The 26340-nt window shown below is 37.9% G+C and overlaps 1 protein-coding gene across 1 annotated transcript in view; it reads right to left on the bottom strand.

Moving 5' to 3' along the window:
* Positions 1-2701: 2701 nt before the first annotated feature.
* Positions 2702-26340, bottom strand: part of POT1 (protection of telomeres 1) — a 53865-nt gene continuing 30226 nt past the window's right edge. Inside the window, exons 13-19 of the mRNA XM_015832517.1 lie at positions 25766-25922; positions 22915-23120; positions 19147-19282; positions 12699-12793; positions 7791-7882; positions 6666-6771; positions 2702-2941 (exon numbers count right to left, since the gene is read on the bottom strand). Coding sequence (XP_015688003.1) covers positions 2832-2941; positions 6666-6771; positions 7791-7882; positions 12699-12793; positions 19147-19282; positions 22915-23120; positions 25766-25922 — 902 coding nt within the window. The 3' untranslated portion in view covers positions 2702-2831. The remainder of the gene's footprint in view (positions 2942-6665; positions 6772-7790; positions 7883-12698; positions 12794-19146; positions 19283-22914; positions 23121-25765; positions 25923-26340) is intronic.

Here is a 26340-nt window from a genome sequence, read left to right on the forward strand (position 1 = left end):
TACTAAACAGCACAACCAAGTAGTTGGCATTGTGTATAGGAACATCTGCACAGTGCATGGGCTAGATTCTCCCAAGTCCAGGTGGAAGATTCCATCACGGAGAATAATAGGTCTAAGATTCCATGGGCATTCCAGATATTGGCCAATCAACCAGACCTCATGGTAGTAAACGACCAGAAGACACAATGGTGATAGATATAGTGATGCCAAATAATAGCAACATTAGGAAGAAAGAGTATGAGAAGCTGGACAAATACAAGGGCCTGAAGGAGGAACTAGAGAGAATGTGACTCCTAATCTGGGAGTGGCCCCAAGAGATCTCAGGAACAAAGTCAGAGCAGTCAGTCCAGTAGAGTGCAATGCTAGGAATAGCTAAGGTACTGTGCAAAATCCTCAAATTCCCAGGCCTTTGGTATAAGATACACACTACCTATACACTATAGGAGAGAAAAGGGATTTATATATATGCATATATATATTCATTCCATGTTCTGCAGCAAGCACAATTATACATATTTTGATATAAATTCAATTCACGCACAAAACAAATGTGGGTAGCAAGACAAGCCAAATCAACAGTAATTTGTTTCACTTTTCAGAATCAGACTTATTGGCCTGAAAATCTTAATATCTTAGTATCTAAACCAGATTATACAAAAGAGGAAAGTGGATTAGCACGAATGTAACCCAAGACCAAATTTAGCTCCTTAGATTATATGCAATCTCTTAGGAAATGCATTAAAACGCCATCACATGCCTCACTTAATGAAAGGATTTGGTATTAATTTTTTTCATAATTTAATCATCCCCTAATGTATGCCTATATCACATCTTTGATTCAAATACTTTTACTTTAATGCATGTGTTTTATATGCACAATCAGGAGCATTCTAGTGAAGTGGGCATTACAGCTTTAGCTCCTGGTTTTTTTCTTTCTTTCTGCATAAAATAAATTGTTTCGTTCTTTTGGGAAAATAAAATATAAGGCTAAAAGTATTTTAAAAACCTAAATTTTAAATGGAGTTACTGCATTGAAATAATTATAGTAATTATAGGGAAATCACGTAAGTTACCAGTATTGATACAGAACCCTTGCATACAAAAGCTGTACCTCTTTTTTAACAATCAGTTTAATGAAGTTAAATTTGTACTTCATCATTCTTACCTCAAAGTCCTCTGACATGACAGCAGTTCAGCTAGGCTCAGAGTAGCTTATGAACCAAATATGGGTGGTCCTGGCTTAATGACCATTCAAACTTACTGTGGCACTGAATGATAGTCATGGTAGTCATGACTGGTTCTTATACTTACTGCTATTGCAGTGTCCCTCAACATTAAGAAAACCAAGATCATGGTATATGGCCCTCTCAATTTCTAGCAAATAGATGGGGAAGAAATGGAGGTAGTGACGGATTTTATCTTCCTGGGCTCCAAGATCACTACAGATGGGGACTGCAGCCAAGAAATTAAAAGACACTTGCTCCTGGGGAGGAAAGCTATGGCAAATCTAGACAGCATACTAAAAAGCAGAGACATCACCCTGCCAACAAAAGTACGCATAGTCAAGGCCATGGTTTTCCCAGTTGCAATGTATGGCTGTGAAAGTTGGACCATAAGAAAGGCTGAGTGCAAAAGAATTGAGGCCTTTGAACTATGGTGCTGAAGAAGACTCCTGCGAGTTCCCTGGACTGCATGGTGATCAAACCGGTCAGTTCTAGAGGAGATCAACCCTGATGGCTCTTTAGAAGGCCAGATCCTGAAGTTGAAACTCAAGTACTTTGGCCACCTAATGAGAAGGAAAGACTCACTGGAGAAGAGCCTAATGCTGGGAAAGATTGAGGGCAATAGAAGAATGGGACAACAGAGAATGAGATGGCTGGATGGAGTCACTGAAGCAGTAGGCATGAGCTTAAATGGACTCCAGAAGATGGTAGAGTACAGGAAGGTCTGGAGGAACATTGTCCATGGGGTCGCGATGGGTTGGACACGACTTCGCAACTAACAACAACAACAACATTGCAGTGTCCTATGGTCACATGATGGTGATTTCTGATCTTCCCTGCTGGCTTCTGACAAACAAAGTCAATGGGGAACCTGGCAGAAAGTTGCAAGTCACAGTCATGTAAGTTTCTCCCTTAATGAGCCGTGATGGTGCAGTGGTTAGAATGCAGTATTGCAGCCTAACTCTGCCAAATGCCAGCAATTCAAACCTGACTGGCTCAAGGTTGATAAAATGAGGACCCAGATTGTTGGGGGCAATATGCTGACTCTGTAAACTTAGAGAGGGCTGTAAAGCTCTATGAAGCGGTATATAAGTCTAAGTGCTATTGCTAATGCCTTGTGCTGTCTTCACTTAACAATGCCCAAACTGCCATTGCTAAGTGGTGTAGTCACACAGTTTTTCAACTTGTGACCATGTTGTTTAACAACGGAGCTTCCAGTCCCAATTCGCATCATTGTGAACTACTTATAGATTAGTTGTGCTTACAACTCACACAAGAAAAAAAGTTAGTTTAAAGGATTGTGAAATGTTCAGGATTTTCATTTTATTCGCGGTATTTCATGTGGTTATAGAGATTAAGAATTTGGATGCAGCAGTAGTATAGTAACTTAATGTCCAATAAATTATTCTGAAAAAAATGCAAAGAAATTTCAATGATGGGTTTTCTGTAGAGAAAAATAGAACACATCCATTTAAATATTATACTCTCACGCAAGTTCTTTATTTATTCACATGGTAGAAAAGTACATTATTAAAAAAACTATGTTGCTTATTTATTCAAGTGAAGGTATAAAAATTATAACCTTTGAATCTTCTCAGCAGTCAGATCTCAGATATCTTCAGCAACTGTAGTATCAAAAATTTGATAGCAAAGTCTGTTTTCTGTTCCATCTCTGACGTAGTAAGATTTGATAAAGCATTCAAGCCATGGGAAGTCATCTACAAATGAAAGGCAAATGCAATGAGAGGGTTTTTTTGTGTGTACTGTACTTTATCACTCTGACCTATTTCAAAAAAGATTTTACAGGGCTAGAGTGTCACTTTGTGAAATAAATATAAAAAATAATTAGCCAAGAAAACTCAGCATAAAATTCATATATCTCAAAAGGCACTTCTGATTCTATCTAAAGAGGAAAATCTATTTCTTAGAATTCTGTTACATGGCTTAAATTCAATCATAGTCCTTGCTCTTACAGAGATAACTTGTCGATGCAACACAAAATTATGCAGAAGCTAACTTAATGTTCTATCCTCTTCCTCAAAAACATCAGACATCTTTAATTCGCAAATACAAAATATATAGTGAGGAATATAAACTACTTTTGCAGCAAACAAGTCTAATCCTGCTGGCAAATGCACAATCTTTTTGTGAGGCTTATGGGAAGAAAAGCATTTATAAAAATTAGAAAAGACAACTTACACCATCTGTGACTTTGTTTGAAGGGACAGCAAATCATTTATGTGTGATTTTGACTGACATGGTTAACACCTCACAATACAATGTAGTTCTTACACTGAACATAATGGAAGTGTCATATAAAAAATAGGACTCCACTATTGAGAATATTCCTTTTCTCTAATATTACATAGATCTTCTCTTGCATGATATACTTTTCTATATATTCACTCTTCAAGATAGTGCTACAGATTCATCAACTTTACTGGAAATCAAAGCATATGTTTTGCTGTTCCAAAGGCTCCTTCTACCCAATTAGTTTTAATCTGCCATGTTTCAAGTATAGCAGCTCTTTTCACTGATTAGTTTTATGGAATTAAGCCTATAGGGCTGCCATCATATTTTACTGTCATTGCTACCAGCCCTTCCCAGACATAGGTCAATGATCTGATATACATAGTGAACTGGAATTGTAAATGATCTCATATACATACATTTTAAGTTATGAAATGACAAATTTAAAGGATAGACTTCAAAGAAAAAAAATGGCTAAATTGCCCTAATTATATTTTTGGGGTAGTGGTGATGGTAGAAAAGAAGGACTCTATTATCTTTTCCAAGAATAGAATGACAGTGCAATTACTGTCTTAAAAATATTGTGTATCTTTGAGGGCAATTCTTCCTAAGAATTTAGTTGCTTGATCTGCCCCACACATTTTTGTTAGGCTCTTCGCAATCACATAAATTTTCTTCATGATGACCTATCCTTAAGCTGGTCCTTCAGCTCTTCCAATCATGCACCCGTTGCATTCTTAGCATCCAAATGAACAGATTTTTTTCCAGGATGATCTTGCATAGCATTTAGTAAGTTTGAAAGCCAGCTTGGTGAAGTGGTTAAGGTATCATCAGGCTAGAAACCTGAAGACTGTGAGAAAAAACTTGCCAAGAAAACTGCAGGGACTTGTAAAAGCAGTCCCCAAGGATCGGACATAATTGAATGGAATAAAGTAAAAAAACAAAACAAAACAAAACCCTGAACTGGATGCACTCAAAACAAAATAACCAACATAAAAGCATAGCTTTTGCAAATATTTTGCTGTAATGAAAAAAAAGAGGGAAATTAAGTCTTGACTTCCTGTCAGAGAGAGTTTACTAAATAACAAAAATATTTCAGACAGAATTTTTCAGTAAACTTCAATGCTTCAATAAATCTCAAGGCTAATCACTGACATATTTCTGATCTGCAATTCTCCCACAAAAGTCACTGAGTGAATGGTGATTTATTTCTAGACTATAATGGATGAATTTAATTGTTTAAATTCATACCAACTGGTTTCTGACCTTGGTTTGTGAAAAAGTTGGCAATATGATAGACATCCTACTTGCGTTTTTTGAAAATTAGCTTGAAAGTAATCAAATTTATATTTCTACCTATAGAAACAGGAATTTGGCAATTCTCTATGCGGGCTTTCATGTTAGTACTTAAAGATGATTCCAAAATAGGCTTCCTTTGTTATACTTGATAGCAGCTGTTTTGTGATATGCTGTAATAGCTTATCTTATTCAAGTCAAAACATTGCCAGAATACCAAGAATGACCCTTTTCAATTAATACTTTCTTTTTTATTCATTCCAATTGTTTGACAGGTAATGTTTAACAGGACATTTATATATTTGTTATAGTTTCCAATTACTTTTAGATGCAATTCAACATCTTGGCTAGAGATTTTTGCTTGAATACCTGAAGGACTGCTTTTATATTAAGAGTTTATGTTCTCATTCTTCAGAAATACCTTCCTACTATAGAAAAGAGATTTCACTGACTCTTTGCTCTTTTTGTTAGAGATAGGCAAAAATCTGTTCTTTGTATGGAGCCCTTTGTGTTTCTGTTATTCTAGAGAATGCTAGAGTATAGAATTAGAGAATTCTAGCCATTGCTGCTGTTATTTTCCTTGCTCAGAATTAATAGCTAAGAATATGATTCCAAGATATCTGGTACTTGCTTTCTTATTTCATAAAGCACATTTTTCTCTATTCACATTACGTTTGTCCATTCCAAACATCCCATTAGAACACTATTTTTTGGCTATTTCTTCTCCTGCAACCAGTAATAATCAAAATATTATGATTAGTAGTCACATAATCAACCAGAAGTTCAAAATGGATTGGGCCCTTTTGTCTAGTTATTGAGTCCTTCCCAATAACCTGGGATAGGCAGGTGTTGTTTAATTATATTAAAGGTAATGCCTTAGGATGTAAGTTGTTCCAAGTAAAGCTGCGTTTTGCAACTGGTTGATGGTGATTTTGTTAATGCCAATGGTGTTCAAGTAGTGCTCCATATGTTTTGTGATTGCACCAAGACACCTATTACTATTGGTACTAGCTTTGATTTCTTTTGCTAGTCATCCTAGTTCTATCTGGGTGTCTTTATATTTTGTGATGATGATTGATGATTTATTAAATTTATAAGCTGCCTGACTTTAATTTATAAATAATTTAAACATGAGCAGAGACTAAAAAAGGTAGACATAGCAGAATAATAAACCAGGTAGAAACAAAGAAAACAACTAAGTTAAAAGGAAGGTTTAGTCATCCTTGCCAACAGCTTAGGCAAGGAGCCAGATCTTCAGAGCCCTTCAAAACAGCAGAGTGGGGGCTATTTGGATCTCAGGGGGAACCTCCTTCCAGAGAGCAGGCTCTGCAACAGGGAAGCCATGCTTCCAAGGTCCTGATAAATGGCATTGCTTAATTGAGTGGGTCAACTCTGCCATATTGAAAATGCCAGTCAGATACTATGGGAGATAGTTGAACACCTTCCTTCTTTTGTCCCTCAACCTACAACTTTCATTCCTCTTTTGTAGTTCTAGTAGACATTTACAAGTCCATTCAAACTCCTTTCTGTCAAAAAGCCTAAATCAGTAACCAGAGCCCTTTTAGGATGTGTTGATAAAAAAGATCTGTTATATTCTCATGGCAACTAGCTGCAACTAACCTAATGATTAGGTGTGAGCTGGCAGGTGAATTATCCTTAATGAAATGTTTAACATTGGAAGAATTTAATATAAATGTCTGTCTTTACAGAACATAACCAAAGGGACTTATTAGGAAGTTAGAAAATATATAAATTAATTTATTTTCCTGTCCTTGGGGTTAGGACAAATTGCAGTATAAAGACAGATGTAACAGACAAATATAACAGATACATGAATAATAAAAGGTGCATAATATAAGTATTATCTGCATAATTTCATCAATATAAATTCCTTACCTAGAGTTCTGCCTGCAGGGCAAAGTCTATTCATGAGCGTCTCCATATTCTCTTGAAATATATTATTGATTAAGACTTCAGAAGCTGGAATTTGGAAGAATTTTTTCTGGAAGAAAGAATAAAAATAATGTTGACATTATTAAACAGCCTGTTTTTCTTCCAACAACTTCATTTTGGAATGAGAACTGAAAGTCATAGAATAGAAATTAATTATATGTTTTAATAAAAGCTTTTTATTTTCTTTTGTCCTGTTTGGCTTCTGTTTGGTACATCAACCAAACAAGACAGGTACAGACTTCAACAGATAGTTAGGACTGCAGAAAAAAACAATTGCAACCAGCCTGCCTTCCATTGAGGACCTGTATACTGCATGAGCCAGAAAGAGGACTGTGAAAATATCGACAGACCCCTCACATCCTGGACATAAACTGTTTCAACTTCTCCCCTCAGGACGATGCTATAAAGCATTGCATGCCAAAACAACTAGGCACAAAGATAGTTTTTTCCCCTTGTGTTATTACTCTACTGAACACCTAATTACCACACTACTGTCTTATGTCTAAGGGTATTTACCCATGTAGTTTAGCTCTATTAGTCCTTCTCATCTTTTCTACTATTCTCCTATTGGTATCTTACGATTATATTACCTTGTTGTTTGTATGTACATGTTGTTTGTATATTTGTATGTACATTGATTATATTACAATGATTTTTGTACGTACACTGCACCAGAGAAAAATTCCTTGTGTGTCTAGTCACAATTGGCCAATAAAATATTCTATTCTACTCTAAAAGCTTTTTATTAAATAAGTTGTTTATTTAACAAAAGTGTCCCAGTGAATTAAAGATACATTTAAAATAGAAAAAAAAATCCAGAAGGATGTCCCAGGAGGATTGGAAAATAAGTAAAAAGGTTGAAACCAAGTCCAGTGCAAGTATCCTTCTTTCCGTATTTACAAAGGCACTTGTATTTTTCAACCAACTGTACGTGGAATTGGCTATGCTTTTTTTTTTTTTTTACTATATAGTCCTTGGCATCTTCACTTTGCTACAAAATAACTTTGACCAAATGTAAGTTTAGATTTAATCTAATTAAGTCAAGAGACCAATATTCTACTCTCTTACATTGTCCAGGAGATATACATCCAATGTTCCTGTTCCATCATCCAATGTAAACTTCATCACGAAGACGTACTCGAGCGGTGCAATTCCTAACTCTAAGCAGAAGCAGACCAAAAACTCTATTTAAAAATGACTCAAAGGCAAGAATGCACACACATATATAGGTGTTGTCTAGAATACAACCTAGCATACTTGAGCTCAGGATTTCCGCATGCTACTGAAACAGAGCTGACTCATTCCTCTGTAAGCCCTTGACCAAAAATGATCAATACTTCAATGAAAGGTGCTCAAAAGCTTTTAGTCATTAGAAAGCAGCTTACAAGCTGTAAAATTAGTGTAAAGATAAAGAAACACTTCAATAGCTCTTTTATTTGGGCATATTAAACCTAGTTGCTATTGTGGTAGAATCATTTTAATTACACAGAATTATTCCTAATCTAAACACTGGAAAAATGCTATAGATCAGAATTTCTCAACCCTGGCAACTTTAACTGGGTGGATTTCAACTCTCTGAATTCCCCAGTCAGCAACTAGTTGGGAGCTGAAGTCTTCCCCCAGTTAACATTGCCAGGGTTGAGAAACACTGATCTATAGATTCTTTGAAACAAAAACAGTTTCCTGCAGAAATCCTTACAGGATATACCTCACTAAAAAAACTATTTTGCAGAACCAATTTCTAATACAGGATTCAATGAAATAGATTGCAGTTGAATAAAAGTATACCTCTAAATGATCATCAGTAGGTAGGCTATTTTTAAAATAATGCTTGCTTTAGCACAGCTTTTCTTACCTTGATTTGAATTTTAACCCATTGGTGGACTGTAGAAATTTAAATCCAACACATGGGGAGTCAACTTTTAAGAAAGTTGTTTTACTATATTAATTTTGGAATATCTATCATTTGTTTATATTTCTCACAACTTGCTGGTCTAAAGGGTAGGCTCACTATATATTCCAAGGAAATTTCTGTTATAGCAATGCTGTCTAATATATTGCTGTTTACAGAGGACTTCTCATTATGCTTTCAGGTGAATCAACATTAAGCCTCCTATCAAAAAAAGCAACATTTGAAGAGCTGGGGCTGTGATTCAGTCTCTCAACTTTTCCGAGGGCTCCAAGAAGCCACTTCCTGGGGACATGGAGTTCCAACTAGAACTTAACAGGATATCTCTCCACAGTAGAAATTGGATTAAATGGGCTGTGTGGGAACCAGCAAGGTATCTGAAAGACCTGACTTTTTCCTAAGAGTAGAATAGGAACATTTTTAGAACACTACTTCAAGTATGATAAAATCCCAATAGCTGAACTAATGTGTACATGTGGCAATGGGGAAGTTGAAGACATATCACATGTCTTGTTGTGCTGCAAGTTCTAAGGGGACATCAGATCAACATACATTCTCCCTCTATTAGAGAAATTTCTAGGGAGATAAGTTAATTTTTATGTGAACCATTTTCTTCAGGATTCAAATCCAGCCACCACTTGTGCAGTAGCAAAAAAATTGTGCTGTTGCAATGATAATAAGGAAAAATTGGTTAAAGAACTAAAGATCCTTATTCTTATGAATACTTTAATTAGTTATTTTCTAATAATTTTAGAGAACATATATTTTAATGTATAGATTTGCTAGTTTTATTTGTGTTATTACACATAGGTATTACACATAGTCCTCAAGTTATGAATGTAATGGAGCCTGCCCATTTCATTCGTAACTTGAGAATTCGTGGGAGTGAATCTCGTACCTTGAACGAGATCACTCCCTGCTTTTGCCCACACATTCGCTAATCAAATGGCTGAGCGAATGTGCAATTCGCTAAGTGCACATGAGATATCTCAGGGTGGGGAAGGCCATGGGGGGGGGCTAGTAATGGGGGCTAGAAAACGCCCCCAAGGCCTCACCAACTTACTAAGATACCTCATGCTTTTTCCTCCCTTCCTGCCGTGCCAGACTCACTTACCTTGAAAAGATCTCTCTCCTCTCTGCTGCGGTTTCTGCCTTTGAGGGAGAGGAGAGTCGATGGAAGCTCCTGGGTGCCGTAATATTGCGCAAATTCATGCACCCATCCTCTTTTGTAAAAAATGGGTGCCTGAACTCTCACGGTGTTTGCGGTACCTGTCTCCTCTTCCCCCAACTCCTTTCCGCTACCGCTGGAACACTTTTCACCAGGTCGGAGACCTTAAGGACACTGGAAGCTCCGTCTACCTACCAATGGGGCGCTAAGAAATGGACGGAATGCTTCATTTCTTAAATGCCCTATTGGCAGGCAGACGGAGCTTCCAGTTTCCTTAAGGTTTCCGTCCAGGCAAAAAGTGTTTGAGCGCCTATGGGGCGTTTGGAAACAAAGAATTTGGTTCATTTTCAAATGCCCCATAGGATCTCAAACACTTTTTACCCAGACAGATACTTGACAGAGACTGGACACTCTGTCTGTGAGCAAATACTCCCCCATTTGCTCACAGACAGAGCTTCAAGTCTCCCCAAGGTCTTCATTTGGCTAAAAAGTGTTTCAGCGCCTATGGGGCACTTCCAAACACAGCAATTCTCTTCTTTTTGAAGTGCCCCATAGGCGCTGAAACACTTTTTATTTGAACAGAGACCTTGGGGAGACTTAAAGCTCCGTCTGTGAACAAGTGGGATTCTCTTTGTTTTGAAGTACCCCATAGGTGCTAAAATACTTTTTATCTAGAGACCTTGGGGAGACTTGAAACTCTGTTTGTGAGCAAATGGGTGATTAAAAATGCAGCAAATCCCTGTGTTTTCAAGCACCCCATTTGCTCACAGATGGAGCTTCCAATCTCCCCAAGATCTCCATCCGGGTGAAAAGTATTACAGTAGTGATGGAAATTAATTGGGGGAAAGGAGACTGGCACTGCAAACACTTTTTGCTCCGTGATCTTGCAAAAGTTCAGGCACCATTCTCTGCAAAAGAGGATGGGTGCTTGAACTTGTGCGATATTACGGTATCCAGGAACTTTCATTGACTCTTCTCTCCCTCCAAGGCAAAGAAACAGTGGCAGAGAGGAGACAGATCTTTGCAAGGTGAGTCTGGCGTGGCAGGATGGGAGGGGAAAGCAGTTGTGGGGAGCGGGGGGCGGAAATAGGGTGAATGTTACAGAGCCTCTGCAGTTGTTCATAGGAGGGAAAACTGCCAAATTACATTTGTAATTTTGGGACTTTCTTGTAAATACTAGGGCAGTGATGGCAAACCTTTTTTAAGAGACTGATTGCCCAAACTGCAACCCAAAACCCACTTATGTATCGTCGGGTGCCGGGTGGGCATGGCCCATTGCGTGGCTTCGATGGTAACGCCAGACTGGGTGGGACTAAAAAGTTCAATCAATCAATTCCAACTTTGTGAGATCTTTTTTTCCCCCCGAAAAGTTGAAATTGATTGATTGATTGAACCTCTTTTTTTTTGCACATGGTGGCGGCGGCGGCCTAAAACAAAAAGGTTTTATAAAACCCAGCTGAAGGCCTAGGACTGGGGCGACGGCGTGCGTGCCCACAGAGAGGGCTCTGCGTGCCACCTGTGGCACGCGTGCCATAGGTTTGCCACCACAGTACTGGGGGATGCTTATTGCATAACTTCGAACGAGTGTTAACTGAACACTCGTAACTTGGGGATTACCTGCATTGTAATTAGGTGTTTAGAATATACCATGCTTGATTTGTTTTATAATTGCTAATATGTAACTGTACCTACATCTCTTTCTTGATCCTGATCGTATTTCCTGGTTTCTATTGCTCATTTTATTATTTAATGTTGCTGGTCATTGACCGAATAAATACATTTCAAATTCATTATCTGACCACTGTCTTAATTGTGGCTTTTCTTCCTGTTCTTCAAAGTTATTGTCATAGCCCTTAATACCTTGATTTCTACCCTTAATTTTGAAAAATAAGCCACACACACTTCAACATTTCTTTAGTTCATTGCAATTAGCAATGGAATGATAGAATGCTCCATGTTGCATATCAGTTGTGAGTCAGCCATGGCAGTCTAATTGTTAATTGAGGGACGAAAAGGAAAAGAAAAAAAAGCCCCTACTTTTATGGAAAAGTAGATTTCTAACATTACTTATCCAATAAAATAACTGCATCTAAATTCGTTCATGAACAATGAATGTTGCTTAAGGAAGTGAGATTATTCATCTTTGCTTATCTTTCTAATTTTTCTTTTATTGTCTATGCAAACATTACAATCAATAGCAGAAAAGCTAACAAATGCAATCTGTAATACATTCCTTAGCAGGACAAAATGCCTGCAAGTGACAAAAGCAAATACATAATTAGGCAAGGGTTGTTTTGTTGGTTAAAGCTTACATTTGTTAAGTCATCTAGAAAGGTAAGGATTTAAAATGTTTCCATCAGCAATATAATAAAAAAAAAAACCTTTACAGAGTAGAAGATGTAACATATGTTGATAAATATTTAAAGTCTAGCAAGTAATTGCTCATTGGAATGTAATGCCAAAAGCTTGTGTTTTAAAGATTTAGCTGGTAAGCTTTTACAAAGCTATTCATTGATTTTGATGGAAAGATGTAATTGTTTGCAAATTACCAATTCTTATATCTATTTTCTACTTCTTTTGGTCTATATGCCCTATTTAAATAATACCAGAATAAACACTAAAGAATACAAAATCCTGCATGTTGTATTTGTTTCCTATACACAAAGTGTTTTATTTATATATGAATTATCATTTAATTTAGCTAAATATATTGTTCCCTTTTTTCACCTGTGGATGTTCTACAGATGTTGTACAATTTAACCACCTTGTGGCATCTATCATAAGCAAGACAGATTTAGGCATTTCCTTGCCTGCTGAAATAATTTGGCTACTTTAAATTAGACATAAACTGCTGAATGAAAGTCCAATATTATTGAATAGCAGAAGAATATCACATAACCTTGTGCTATAGAAGTGTATTCCCAAGATGGATTTTGCTGTGAAGCAAGGCAATCCAGGCTTTCCATAGCCTTAGGTTTGGAACAGTGCTTGCACCTAGCATTTGGAACAAAATATCAATTAAAAATCACCATAAATCATATAGATTCAGCTGGTCTCAACATCATGCTTGTTGATAGGAAATTTCTCGCTACTTTAAACACAGGTTTTTGTTTTAACAAAGCTCTGGAAAGTAATGGCTTTTATAAATCATTGCCCACAAAAATAGATTATTTCACCACACAACCTAAAGGAACATGCAGAGAACTGGACATTGGGGTGTTGCTAAAACTCTATTTGCTGATTCTGGTTTCTAGTCTAATGCCTTAACCATTACAACAAACTGGCTCTTAGTTTAGTCGGGCAACATCCTTACTGTCTTTTTGGCACCATTTAACAGCGTTCATAAAAATACAATACAAAAATACAAAATAAAATCAGCAAGAATCTTTCTTCCAGACTTCTAATGTACCAATTCTGCTGCGATTTTTAAACTTTTTAATTGTTGATTTTACTTTCTGTTATTGCTTTAATGTTTGTCTTGCTGATTTTATTTTTGCATTTTTGTATTGTATTTTCATGAATACTGTTAATGACGTTTATTAATTGTTTACACCTATTACTTGTAATTACAATATTTAATTGTAAACTACTGAGATAATTTTAAACAGGGAACAGTAAAACACACACACACACAGGGGGAGGGAGAGGGAGGCTGGTCCCTTTATGTGTACATTTAAAAGATAATGCTTTGCAAAACTTAGGAATATTTTTGGTGAAAGCTTTGCATAGCTCTATGGCCATACTACTTTGAAATTGCTCAAACTCATCTGATCTCAGAAGCTTGTTTCGGAAACTGCCTGGGAATACTGCGCTTTGGTGGTTAAGACATAGGCTAGAAACTGGGAGATTGTGAGTTCTAGTCCTGCCTTTGACCCAAAGCCAGCTCAGTGACTTTGGGCCAGCCACTCTCATTTGGCCCTAGTGTTATAGAGTGTATGCTTGTGTGAGCGGGACAGGACAATTGGGAAGGAGGAAATGGCAAACAATTTCTAAAAAAAACCTTTCCAGGAAAACTGCAGGGACTAATTTAGAAACATGCCAGGAGTCAACAGTATTAATAAATCTTTCAGACTAATCTTATGTTTTCATGGAATAATTTTCTTAACAAATTGCTATAATGCTGTAATAAACATAACTTGGTTTAGCAAAGCAAAGCCCTGCTTCCCTCCGACCTCGCTCCCTGGCTCTCGGCCCTGGAGGGTCCAGCTCTGGCCCCGTTTTGACTTGGAAGATCTCGGAAGATCTCGGCCTGGACCTGGTCTTTGGCCGTCGGCGGCTCCGGTGTGGCCTGGACTCGGGCGGCCGGGCGGCGGTTTTCAGCTCGTCTTCGGCCCGTTTCGATCTGGGCCTGGTGCATCCGGCAGTAGCTGGGAGGATCCGGACAGCCTGGCAGTGGAGGCCTGGGCCTTGGCCCTGCTTTCCCCCGGCCTCGCTCCCAGGCTCCTGGCCCTGGAGGGTCCAGTTCTGGTCCTGTTCCGGCTTGGAAGATCTCGGCTTGGACTTGGTCTTTGGCCGTCGGAGGTCCGGTGCGGCCTGGAAGGCCCGGAAAATTATGCAGTGACTGTGCTTTCGGCTGTCAGAGGACCCGATACGACTTGGAAGATCTTGACCGTGTCCCCGCTCCGGATGGCGGAGGACCTGGCATACTCCGGTTCGAGAGCCTGGTGGACTGGTGTTTTGGATGGAGGACGAGTGTGATCTGGAGACCTGGAGGCTGGAGGCTGGATGTTGGACTTGGTTGGGCCTTGACCNAACATCAAAAAACTGTTAACTGGCAAAACAGGATAAAAGGCAAAAGCAACAACAGGCAAGAATTTACATGACATCACTCCATCGAAAGGACACAGAACTTTCCGAGCTACTGGAAACAATACCAGGCATAATTAGCATAGACAGTCCCAAAGGACTCCACCCCAATGCAAGGGATTATAGGGTCATTAAAAGAAAAAAAAATCTTTATGGCCAAGTGTGATTGGACACACAAAGAATTTGTCTCTGGTGCATAAACTCTCAGTGTACATAAAAAACAACAAAGTGATAAATCATAAGATACCAAGGAAAAGGTAATAGGGAAGATGAAAAGGATAGTAGTAATACGGCCCTTCTACACTGGTAAATATCTTTAGGCATAAGACAATGCTGTGGGAATTGGGTGTTTAGCAGAGTGATGGAACAAGGAAAAATACTGTCTAATTGTTTTTGACATGCAATGCCCTATAGTGGCATCTTAAGAGGAGGAGTTGAAATAGTTTACGTCAAGGATGTAAGGGGTCTATAAATATTTTCTCAGCCCTCTTTCTGGCTCATGTACTATACAGGTCCTCAATGGAAGGCAGGCTGGCTGCAGTTGTTTTTTCTGCAGTCCATTGGAGTCTGTGCCTGTCCTGTTTGGTTGCTGTGCTAAATCAGACAGTTATAGAAATACAAATGACAAATGTAATAATTCCTCTGTAGAACTATATCAGCAGTTCTTTGGGCAGTCTGAGCTTTCTGAGTTGATGCAGGAAGAACATTCTTGTGCCTTTTTAATGATGGTTTTAACGTTAGGTGTCCTTTTCAAGTCCTGAGAGATTATAGAACCCAGAAACTTGAAGGTCTCTACTGTTGATACTGTGTTGTCTAATATTGTAAGAGCTGGTAAAATAGGAGGGCTCCTCCTAAAATTACAAATGGGTGATGAACAAATGTGAATTGTATGTAAAAGTGAATAAACAGTATGAAAGAGGTTTATTGGCAAGGTTGGGGTTGCAAAGGAGAAATGAAGGAGGATCAAATTATAAAACAAGCAGAGGGAGGAAATGTGAATGGGGTAGGAGGAAATGAAAGATGGAGAAACTAGATAGAATTGATCCTCAGAACAAGAATGTTTTCTGAGAGTTGAAGTCCACACATCTTAACATGACCAAGAAATGCAGCTCAAATTGAATAGATGTTACACCATCTGTCCTCCAGGAGCTGTAGATGGTTTCTCTTGAAGCCACCCTGTGAACTAGGCTAGCCCAGGGGTAGTCAACCTTGGCTCTTTTATGACTCGTGGACTTCAACTCCCAGAATTCCTGAGCCAGCTATGCTGGCTCAGGAATTCTGGGAGTTGAAGTCCACGAGTCATAAAAGAGCCAAGGTTGACTACCCCTGGGCTAGACTATGAGAAAGTGGTTACCTATTGAATTTTTACGGCTGAGGTTGGAACTGAACCCAAACAGCTCAACTATACCACCCAGGAATAGCTGTCATTTGTAGCTGTGCTGAATTGTCTTCTTTTCAGCCTGAAGGAAATCACACATTTGCCAATGCATCAAGTAACAGTGACCTGAACTTTTGGGGCCTCAACCAGCAATTTTCTTGACAAAAGTGATAACCTAGCTGGTACCCATACAGATTAAAAAGCAAAACTAAAAACCCTCCTGTTGTTCAGTTCCATAAAGCAGAATCTATAAATTCTATGAATGTCAAAAGCATACAAGGATCTGTCAGTTCACAGATAGGCAGAGCTATTATTTTGTCATTGTTTTAATGGTAAAAATCGAGAGACAAATAAGCATTTGCCTAGATAGATTGCTCCATCCATGAGCTGGGCCCAGCCCCCACTAAGTGTTACATTTAGCAGTATTTCCAGAAGGAGAAAGTGATTTTTGATAACTAAAAGCTGCTTCAATAAAGCTGCCAACCCCAGCAGAAAAAGGAAAAGAGAAATGGCTGTCAATGTGTCTTCAGCCTTATAGCAGGCAAGGATTACAGCTGCTACCTCCATCCAGGGTTGATGGCAGCTTTTTCAAAGACTTCTTTCCCCTTTTTTCAGTTATTTATCATTGGAGTACCAGGCAACTCAAATCCTACCTTCAGACCCATGACGGTTTCACAACTAGGTTGTTGGCATGATCCCTCACTGGGCTGATCAAATTGAGCAAGATGGCGAGACTGCAACCATCCACGATTTAAGTTCCATTATCGGTTCTTCACACAGTCAGCCAGCTGTTCAGACTTGATTTGGCATTTTTGTCCACCTATTGTCCTTCCCAAGGCAGATGTGGACGTTTGATGGTGTTACAGGTATCGTTGCAGGATTAAGCTGTTCCAAATAAAGCTGCCTTTTGCAACTGACTGATGGTGAATGTGTCAATGCCAATATTGTTCAAGTGGTGCTCCAGTTATTTTGGGATAGTACCCAAGGAGCCTATGACTATTGGTATTACCTTTGCTTTCTTTTACCACTGTTGCTCCATTTCTATTTGCAGGGATTTGCATTTTGCTATCTTCTCCAGCTCTTTTTCTTCTTCTTCTATTATTATTATTATTATTATTATTATTATTATTATTATTATTATTATTATTATTATTATTATTATTATTATTATTATTATTACATGTATTACATGCATGACATGGATAAAAGTGGGTGGAGCTTCAAGTATATGCTCATGGCCACCATTTTGGTTTTTTGACCCATTCCATGGATAGCCCTAAGCTGGATTAGATCTGATATGTACTTGAAAACATAGCCAACAAACATCACTCCCCTGAGAATTTGACAAAAACATCCTGGAATAAGCAATGATAAACTATTTCCATATTATTGCCAGGAAAGTGACATGGATATATCCATAATGTCACCTTGAAGGAGATTTTACTTATCCATGGTGCTGACCTTGTCTTGAGCACATGACCTGGTTTATGAATTTTTGCCCTGCTTCTTTCAGGGCCACCACACACCTGCTTATTTTCTTAATAAGCTCTGGGGAAAAAAATTACAGTGTTTTTATATTTTCAGATGGATATATTTCTGTGACCAGACCAACCTTCACTGTCACTGACTGACTAGCCTTGATTGTCATTGATTGACTGTCATCAGCCACCCAGAACCACTTTATAGGAGAGATGGGTGGCATAAATATGTAATAACAATTCAAAAATTGTTAAATTCATAGACATGAGAGAGCTTCATGCACATTCGAAGAGTAGATGGAATAGACACCCATTGGCTACCAGTTATCTAATAAGTGCCCTCAAAATAGCCACCTACCCAACTACTTTGCATACAACATATTGTATTAGTCAGCCCTCAAATACAATATTTAACCAAGTTAATAAAAGCCTTTGTAGCTGATGTACATTACATGCTAAGCTTGGTTAGTGTTAAGCTTCTTTATATTTAACACTTTTAAGCTTTTTTTTTAGCTTTTAGTGTTATATAAGCCCGGGCTATTTGGTTTGTTCATGGTTCAAGGAACTGGGAAAACTTAAAAGATAGAGTTCCTCAGAAATAAAGTAAATGATATTGAGTAAAGATAATCATAATTCAAGTAGGAGATTAAGATAATTTATTGTCCTGTTATCAGAGCCTGGACTACTGCAATGCTCTCTACATGGGGCTCCCCTTGAGGAGCATCCGGAGGCTCCAGCTAGTCCAGAATGCGGCCGCGCGGGCGGTGTTGGGAGGGACTCGTCGCTCCCATATAACACCGCTTCTGCGTGAGCTGCACTGGCTGCCGGTAGCCTTCCGGGTGTGCTTCAAGGTGCTGGTTACCACATTTAAAGCGCTCCATGGCATCGGACCTGGGTATCTCCGAGACCGCCTTCTGCCGCAGATTACCTCCCATAGACCGGTACGCTCCCACAGAGCGGGCCTCCTCAGGGTGCCGTCGGCCAAACAGTGTCGGCTGGCGACCCCCAGGGGGAGGGCCTTCTCTGNTAATAATAATAATAATAATAATAATAATAATCTATGATATTGTCATAAGGCAAAACTGTCTGTCCATCCATCCATCTCTAAAGACTGAATTAGGTTAGGGATACTGTCTAGTGTACTCTCAGTGAATGACACTGGGACAGATAATTCTTTTTGAAAGTCTATCAACCTGTTGGACGTAAAATTGGTTGACTGCCATGTTAGGCCACACTAAGTCATTTGGAATGAGTACAGCCCCAATGGATAAATCACTGACTTTAAAAGTTTTTAACAATATACTTTTCTAAATTATTATATGGTATAAACTTTTCTGCAGCTAACATAAATTGGATGAGAAGACTGTAGTACGTGAAACACCATAATCCATAAAGTTTAAGCTATGTTTTTTTCAATTTGCTCATTTTATTATGTGCCAACAAGTCATTATCGATTATTGACCACATAATTTTCTATGATCAATTTGTTCAACTATAGGATAAATTAAAATGAACTATGTAGCCTGAGCTATTTGTTATGGTTAATTATTTGCTCAATTTATTCATAATATAGCTCCTCAAACATTTCATACTTGCAGATCAGAGGTTGAACCATCAATATTTGATTATGTAAACAAAGCTGAATATGTATACATATATTACTTTATGCTTATGTTTGCATTTACCCATAATACTGCATGTTTCCTTCCCAAAAATATGGAACTGAAAGATCCAACAGCACAAGACAGTCTTCTTTGGATGCCACTGGTATAATTCCTTTAAATTTTTTAGTGAACCTCAAGATTTCATTCAGAGTCCCTCCTATAAAAAAATTAAAGAAAATCTTGATTATTTAAATAGTATTATATTAATTAAACTACCACCTTAATCTTTGGGCATTAATGCATCTGTAGTTTGTGGAAACAAATGTAGATGTCACATGATTAGGAGAAGATGAGGTATATAAACATTTCACAGCTACTGTCAAGATTCCGACTGATGATCCCAACGAAGTAAGCATAGCTGAGACATTCCAATCTCTAATGCAAAACTTTATTGAGTACAGCATATCGGCACTGATGAATAGAAAATCAGCTGTGGCGAAAATGGGGCCAGAACAGTAAATTAAAAGTGTAGAACCTTTCTTCCCCTCTGATTGTGCAGGTCACATTCCCCAATTAAGTGTCAGACATTTGTTATGAGAAAATTCTTCAGTTAGTTCCTAGCCCAGCCATTCTGTGATGACCTTGATTCCCAGGCTGGACCGTTGCAGGTGTGCTGGGCACTCCAAATATCCCCCCTCCCTCCCCCGAGTCTGTTGGCAAAGAGAGATACAACAATGGCTGAAGCAGAATAGGTTTTTTTGATGCTTGACAGCTACATTGATTGTTAAATATTAAAATATAGGTTGACTGTTTAGAACTCAACTCAGATTGTTACTTTCAATTTTTTAAATAAAAAAATCTCAGCACACCACATAAAGTCTTCCTAACCGCAACCATCACCAATTATCCTCCACTACGGAATAATTCGGACTTTCATACACAGATAGTCCTCAACTTACAACACTTCATTTACTGACTGTTCAAAGTTACAACGGCACTGAAAAAAGTGACTTATGACCATTTTTTACACTTATGACCACTGCAGCATCCCCATGGTTACGTGATCAAAATTCGGATGCCTTGGCCACAGACTCATATTTATGATGGTTGCATGTCCTGGGGTCATTGCAACCCTTTTATGAACAAAGTCAATGGGAAAGCCAGATTCACTTAACAATCATGTTATTAACTGAATAACTACAGTGATTCATTTAACAACTATGGCAAGAAAAGTCATAAAATGGGGCAAAATTCACTTAACAAATTTCACTCAGCAACAGAAATTTTGGGCTCAATTGTGATCATAAGCCGAGGACTACCTGTATTGAGCTGGGGAAAAAAACTATGCTACATGTAATTAAATCCCCAAATTCCAAATGATTGCCCCCAGAGGTTTATGAAATATGAAACACTGTGAGAAACTGACAGGTAATGGCTACATTATACCTTTTTGTGGAGAACTCTGGGAGTTAGTTAATATTACTAGAAAGTATCCAGCCTGGAGACGGCTGCATTAGAAATCTCAGCAGAATCCAAATGGGCATATTTCCCTGTCTAGCTTCTAATATATAATGATGTGTCCCTATTAAATCTGTTTATATCACAACATATTTGATTTTTCCAAAAATGTTAGTAACATCTGTTAATGTTAAGTATGACATTGAAAAAGTTGCCATAAAGTTGAATGACACATTTCAGCAGGAAAGTCCCATCTATTGACATACTTAATAACTGCATAACCAATCTACTTGGATAGTTGCCATTCCTTTTAATGATCATTATTTGTATTTGTTTATTTCCTCCAGTTTATATGCTGGAGACTCTGAGCAGATTACATAGAAAGCAATGCCAAATAGGATTAAAAACAATAAAAAGCCAAACCAAGCCAATATATCTATACCACAGAGGGGGTATGATCTTATAGTCTGTGCCTAAATGCCTCCAGAAGTGTCAGTTTTATATGCTTCTATAAAAAAGAAATATATTGCAAGACCTTTGCTTTTAAGTATGAATACAGTTTTATCTTTGTGAGAATACTGACATCCAGAGGATGGTTTAAGTTAAAAGTATGCTTACAGTAAGAAAGGCATTGCATCTCACATTTTAGTCAACCAGAACACTTTTTTAAAAAGGACAAAGTGTAGTTTCTAATTAAAAATATATATTATATACATATTAATATAATATAATATAATATAATATAATATAATATAATATAATATAATATAATATAATATAATATAATATAATATAATATAATATAATATAATATAATATAATATAATATAATATAATATAATAATAATATAATATAATAATAATATAATACAATATAACATTATATATATATATATATATATATATAAAATAACTAAAAGATTTTTAAAATTTCTGATTCTTTTTGTTATTATGGCAAATTCTTATCCTTATTTTCCTTCTTCCAATTATTCTTCTTATGGTTAATTTTTCTACCCAAAAATTCATGTCAAAAAGAACTACAAATGAAAAAAATAGTAAGATAAAATTTTCAAAATTAGATGCTAGAGGGAACTAGAAGGAACAGAAGATTTAAAGAAGAAGAGATGTATTCAATTTACAATTTTTAAAATGTATTTATTCTTAATTGTTTCATCAAGAATAAAACAGATATGCTTTCATCTCTGGTAAGCCTTCATGTACTTTTGTTGACACCAAGATAGAAATAACCATGCTTTATGGATTTCTTTATAGATAACAGATGTGATATGGGAGGATGAGATCATTTGTTTTATTTTAAGAGGTGATAAATTACTAAAAAAAATGATACTTGCTGTGATGAATGGGAAGTCACTTCTCTATTTCTTTTTTTTCCTTTGCTATATTCTTACTTCTCTTTTTTCCCTTTTCTTTCTTTTCTGCATCTTATACTCTTTATTTTTAATTCTATTTTTAGTTTTCATTTAGAACTGTTCAGTTACGATGATGATGAAAAAGTAACTGCGACAAGTTCTTCCATTTATGACTTTTGCAGGTGTGTAAAGCAAAGGAAACCTGAAGTAAGATCATAAGCACAGTTGCAATTTTATTTAGTAAACGCTTTAGTTAACAACCAAGTTGGTGTTCCCAAGTCACTAAACAAGACTACTTGTTTAGGATAATATTTCAAATATGTTGAATTCTAATTTTAATGGACCGTTTGGGAGGAAGGGGTTGTGCATTATTTCCAAATCTACTAAACAGGAACTATTTATCGCAACTATTTATATAATCTGCATAATATCATTATGCAAATGAAATATTAAATATTATTCATGTAATTAGATTATGCAAATGATATACATTACCATGGCTTGTAATAACATTGACAAAAATTAATTTGCCTAATCTACACCACATCAATTACAATGGCCTTGTTGGTTATTTTGAGGGTATGTCTGCATAGAATGTGGTCCATTGCATCTGAAATCTGCTAAATAGGAATTTATTATATAAAGGTTTCACTATATATCATTAGTTATGGACAAAGTTGAAGATGAGATTTTCTTAAAAATGAAAGAGACACACAACAGAGACTTAAGCATACAAGCTTATAGAATTGGTATATTCATTTTCCATATTTTCAAAAGTCTGTATGAGTTTATCACCCCAAAACAACATAGGAAAAGATGTGTGTTTATGTAGTAAGAACTAAAAATGTGTGTATGTACTGCTAATATATAGAACAATTATTCTCTTAAATTTTGTTGGCTTATTAGAAGTATATGAGGGTAAGAGCTGACATGCAAATGTTTTTTAGGATTAGAGATTACAACGTGCAAAGAAATGTACATAGTTAATTAACTAACCTTCTAGAAAACTAAATTAACTAACCTTCTAGAAAAACTAAAGTATCCTCTGGGTCTTGTAGTAGTTCTTTGTGTGTCACAAAATGAACAGCTACCTGCCGCTGTCCCTGATTTTCAGCCTGCCACGTTACAGAATTGCAGAACGAAGTGCTTTGCAGGTTTGAATCTGAACATGTAGTTGAAGCTTCTCGTAAAATTGAATCAAGTTCAGTCCCATCTGGGATTTCTTGCCTGAAACAATTACAGCCTGAATTGAACACCAGAAAAGTGCTTAAAGTAACTTTTCAATAAATGCAATATAAAAAAATGTAACATAGATAATTCAATATTTCCACCTGCATGTTAGATAGGCTGCAGTATTTTAAGGCCTTGATGTGTTAGTGTGTCACCTCGCAGCAAGATGGGCGGCAAGCAAATTTTATAAATAATAATAAATATAAAAAAGACTAGGAGAACTAAATTTCCATAAAACATTCAAGCTTGATTGAAAGATTAAAGAGTTCAGAATCACATAACATTTAAGATAGGTTTATATTAATACATATAGATAACTTCGCACTGGACAAAAGGTAACTTTACACTATTTCTACCGCTAAGACACGCCCTGATATCTGATAGGACCATTGCACAGCTGGGTCCCTGCCTGGCCACTTTTCTGCCCTTATACAACTTCCCAAAACAGTCCCTTTATCTGGTGGATATTCTGAATAGGTAGCTGTGCAGCTGCTTCCATTCCAGGTACTGCCATTTTATATGCCCCCAAATGAAAATGAAAAAATAAATTAAATATTTACAAACTTCACCTGTAAGATTGCTGAATTTTTAAATACTACACCATGGCTCATAATAATTTTCACAAATGTATTTTTAAACAAAAGAATTTTAAACATATATTGGCACATATTTAAAGGTATCATCTCCTTCAACTCTTCATGACTTCCATGATTACATTCATACAGTTTTCTTGGATATAAGTTTTTTTTTTTTAGTTTGGGTAGTGTTTAGAGGTTTTTTTTTTGTTTGCAAAAAATTAAAAACCTGGATTATTTTTCTTATTTCCCAATCCAGCATACAATCTTGGAATTCTTAGGTATTATCAAATTCAGGTTTTAACTAGGTCCACTCTTCTCAGCTCTTGAGGCTAGACTAGGTCAGCCAAATACAACTAGAAGTTGGCAATGCCCAGTTTATCTCAAAAAATGAAATAAAACTGGCCAAGTTATTGCCTGGAAGAGAAACTAGACATTTCAGGATTATAAGGTAGATCAGAAAGTGAAAAAGCATCTAGGGAAAAGGCAACGGCAAATATCTTTTCGAACACCGCCAAGAAAACTGCATGTTGAGTTTGATTGAAGGGTACAGAATACTTACTTGCAAACATTCGTATAATAATCCCCTTGTTACTGCCTAGCTCGTTTGGGTTTTTTCATTTTGCACTTTATTTGACTTTACTGGATATGTAGCTTTTAGTGTGTGGTTTTTTTTTACTATAAAGCTTTGATTGTAGCAATTTAGAATTTTTAATAGATAAAATAACAATATTAATCAAATATAGAATATAAAAATAAATGATGAATTTATTGTACATTTTAAATTGCAGGGGATTAAATATATAATGCTATTCTATCCTGTAAGCCAGGGGTGTCAAACTCAATTTCATTGAGGGCCGCATCAGCATTGCGATTGCCCTCAGGGGCCGGGTGGGTGTGGCCAGGGTGGGTGCAGCCTACTGGGTGGGCGTGGATAGAGTGGGTGTGGCCTACTGGGTGGGTGGCCAGCTCTACATCGTTCACGTCAAGGGTGCCTGTGGGGGCCTGGGCAGGAGTGGGACAGATCTGAGGGTCTCTGGCAGAAGGGGGTGGGACCAGGGCAAGTGCCAAGGCATGGTCCACTGGAGGAGCCTCACTGTTCCTCTCAGGCCATGTGGGGGGGCTGGATGGTGGTACGGGCTGCCCGGAGCCCTGGGCAGCAGAGGTCAAATGCCCAGCCTGGCCCTCGAGCACCCGCGGCACCAAGCCCAGCCCCACTTCCCCAAGGGGCACCCAGCTGTTGTTGTGCTTGCTCTCCTTAGGCACCAAATGCTCAGCCTGGCCCTCGAGCTCCCGCGGCACCAAGCCCAGCCCCACTTCCCCAGGGGGTGCCCTCCTCAGGGCTGCTGTTGTTGTGCTTGCTCTCCTTAGGCAGATTGCTCATGATGGGTACAAGGGCAAAGTCAGAGGCCGGCCCATTCCCTCTCCATGGGAGGAGACCTGGCTTTGTATCCAAAGCTTCCTTAGCAATAGGATGGGAGACTCCCAGGATAGGCCAGGAGGAGGGGGCAAGGGGATGGTGAAAGGGCAGCAGGGCAGGACTAAGGTAGAACTTCCCTCAGACCCTCCTTCTCTCCTTCCTTCTTTCCTAAGTACAGAGTGGTGGGAAAATATTTGAGATGAGGGAGGAAGAAAAACAGGCAAGAAACGCAGCTGGGGAGGTGTCACCCTTTGTGAAGAATGAAGAAATGCACCATTGCCTGGAAGTGGCAAGCGCGATGGTGCATTTCTTCATTTCTCACAAAGGTGACACCTCCCCAGCTTGCACTTAGGGGGTGGGACCGACGTGGCAGGGCTGGTTCCTCGCTGTTTCTAGACGGCCTTGTGGAGCTAAGACTGAATGCGTTTCAGCATAGATGGCCACTATAAAATTGTACATTGGCTCCCGGCCAGCCTGGGCCAGGGCCAAGGCAACGGGGGCCATTCCCTCATTGTTTCTAGGATGGCTTCGCGGGCCACATGAAACCACTTCGCAGGCCGCATCCGACCCCCGGGCCTTGTGTTTGACATGTCTGCTGTAAGCAATAACTGCAACTGCAAAGGTATCTGTATCACTTGGACACTTACAATGAATTGCACTGAGGGCAATGAAGTTTAACAGACTGGTGGAGTTTCTCAGGCTCGAATTTAAGCAGCCTAGCTCTGATGCGGTAGTTCTGAGGAATCTGGCTCATTCTGATGGTATTCAGTGTAGTTGCATCAAAATGCTGGTGATCTGTTAATACTATAAAACAATGAAAACATGCATTTGGATAAACATGAACAAATATATGCATGAACACCATCAGTTATCCATTAAGCTACTTGGCTGAATTTCTCATTTATTTATATTAATTGGCATTTCAAATGTTTAAGTTTATTTATTTATTTATTTAATTTATTTAATTTAATTTATATGCCGCCCTTCTCCCGACGGGACTCAGGGCGGCGCACAACATACTTAAAAACCAAAACATATATACAATCCCCCCCTTAAAACCGAATTAAACCAAATTTAGAGTTGCGTCTTTCAAATTCCTAAAAAACCCAGTATAAAATCCACCCTAGGTCAGGTCCGCTTGCTGAAAGAGCCATGTCTTGAGGGCGCGACGGAAGGTAAGGAGATCCGGAATTATCCGAATCTCGGGGGGTAGTTCGTTCCA

This window comes from Protobothrops mucrosquamatus, unplaced genomic scaffold (genome assembly GCF_001527695.2).
Source record: "Protobothrops mucrosquamatus isolate PMUCROS unplaced genomic scaffold, P.Mucros_1.0 scaffold_29, whole genome shotgun sequence".
Classification (NCBI taxonomy): domain Eukaryota; kingdom Metazoa; phylum Chordata; class Lepidosauria; order Squamata; family Viperidae; genus Protobothrops; species Protobothrops mucrosquamatus.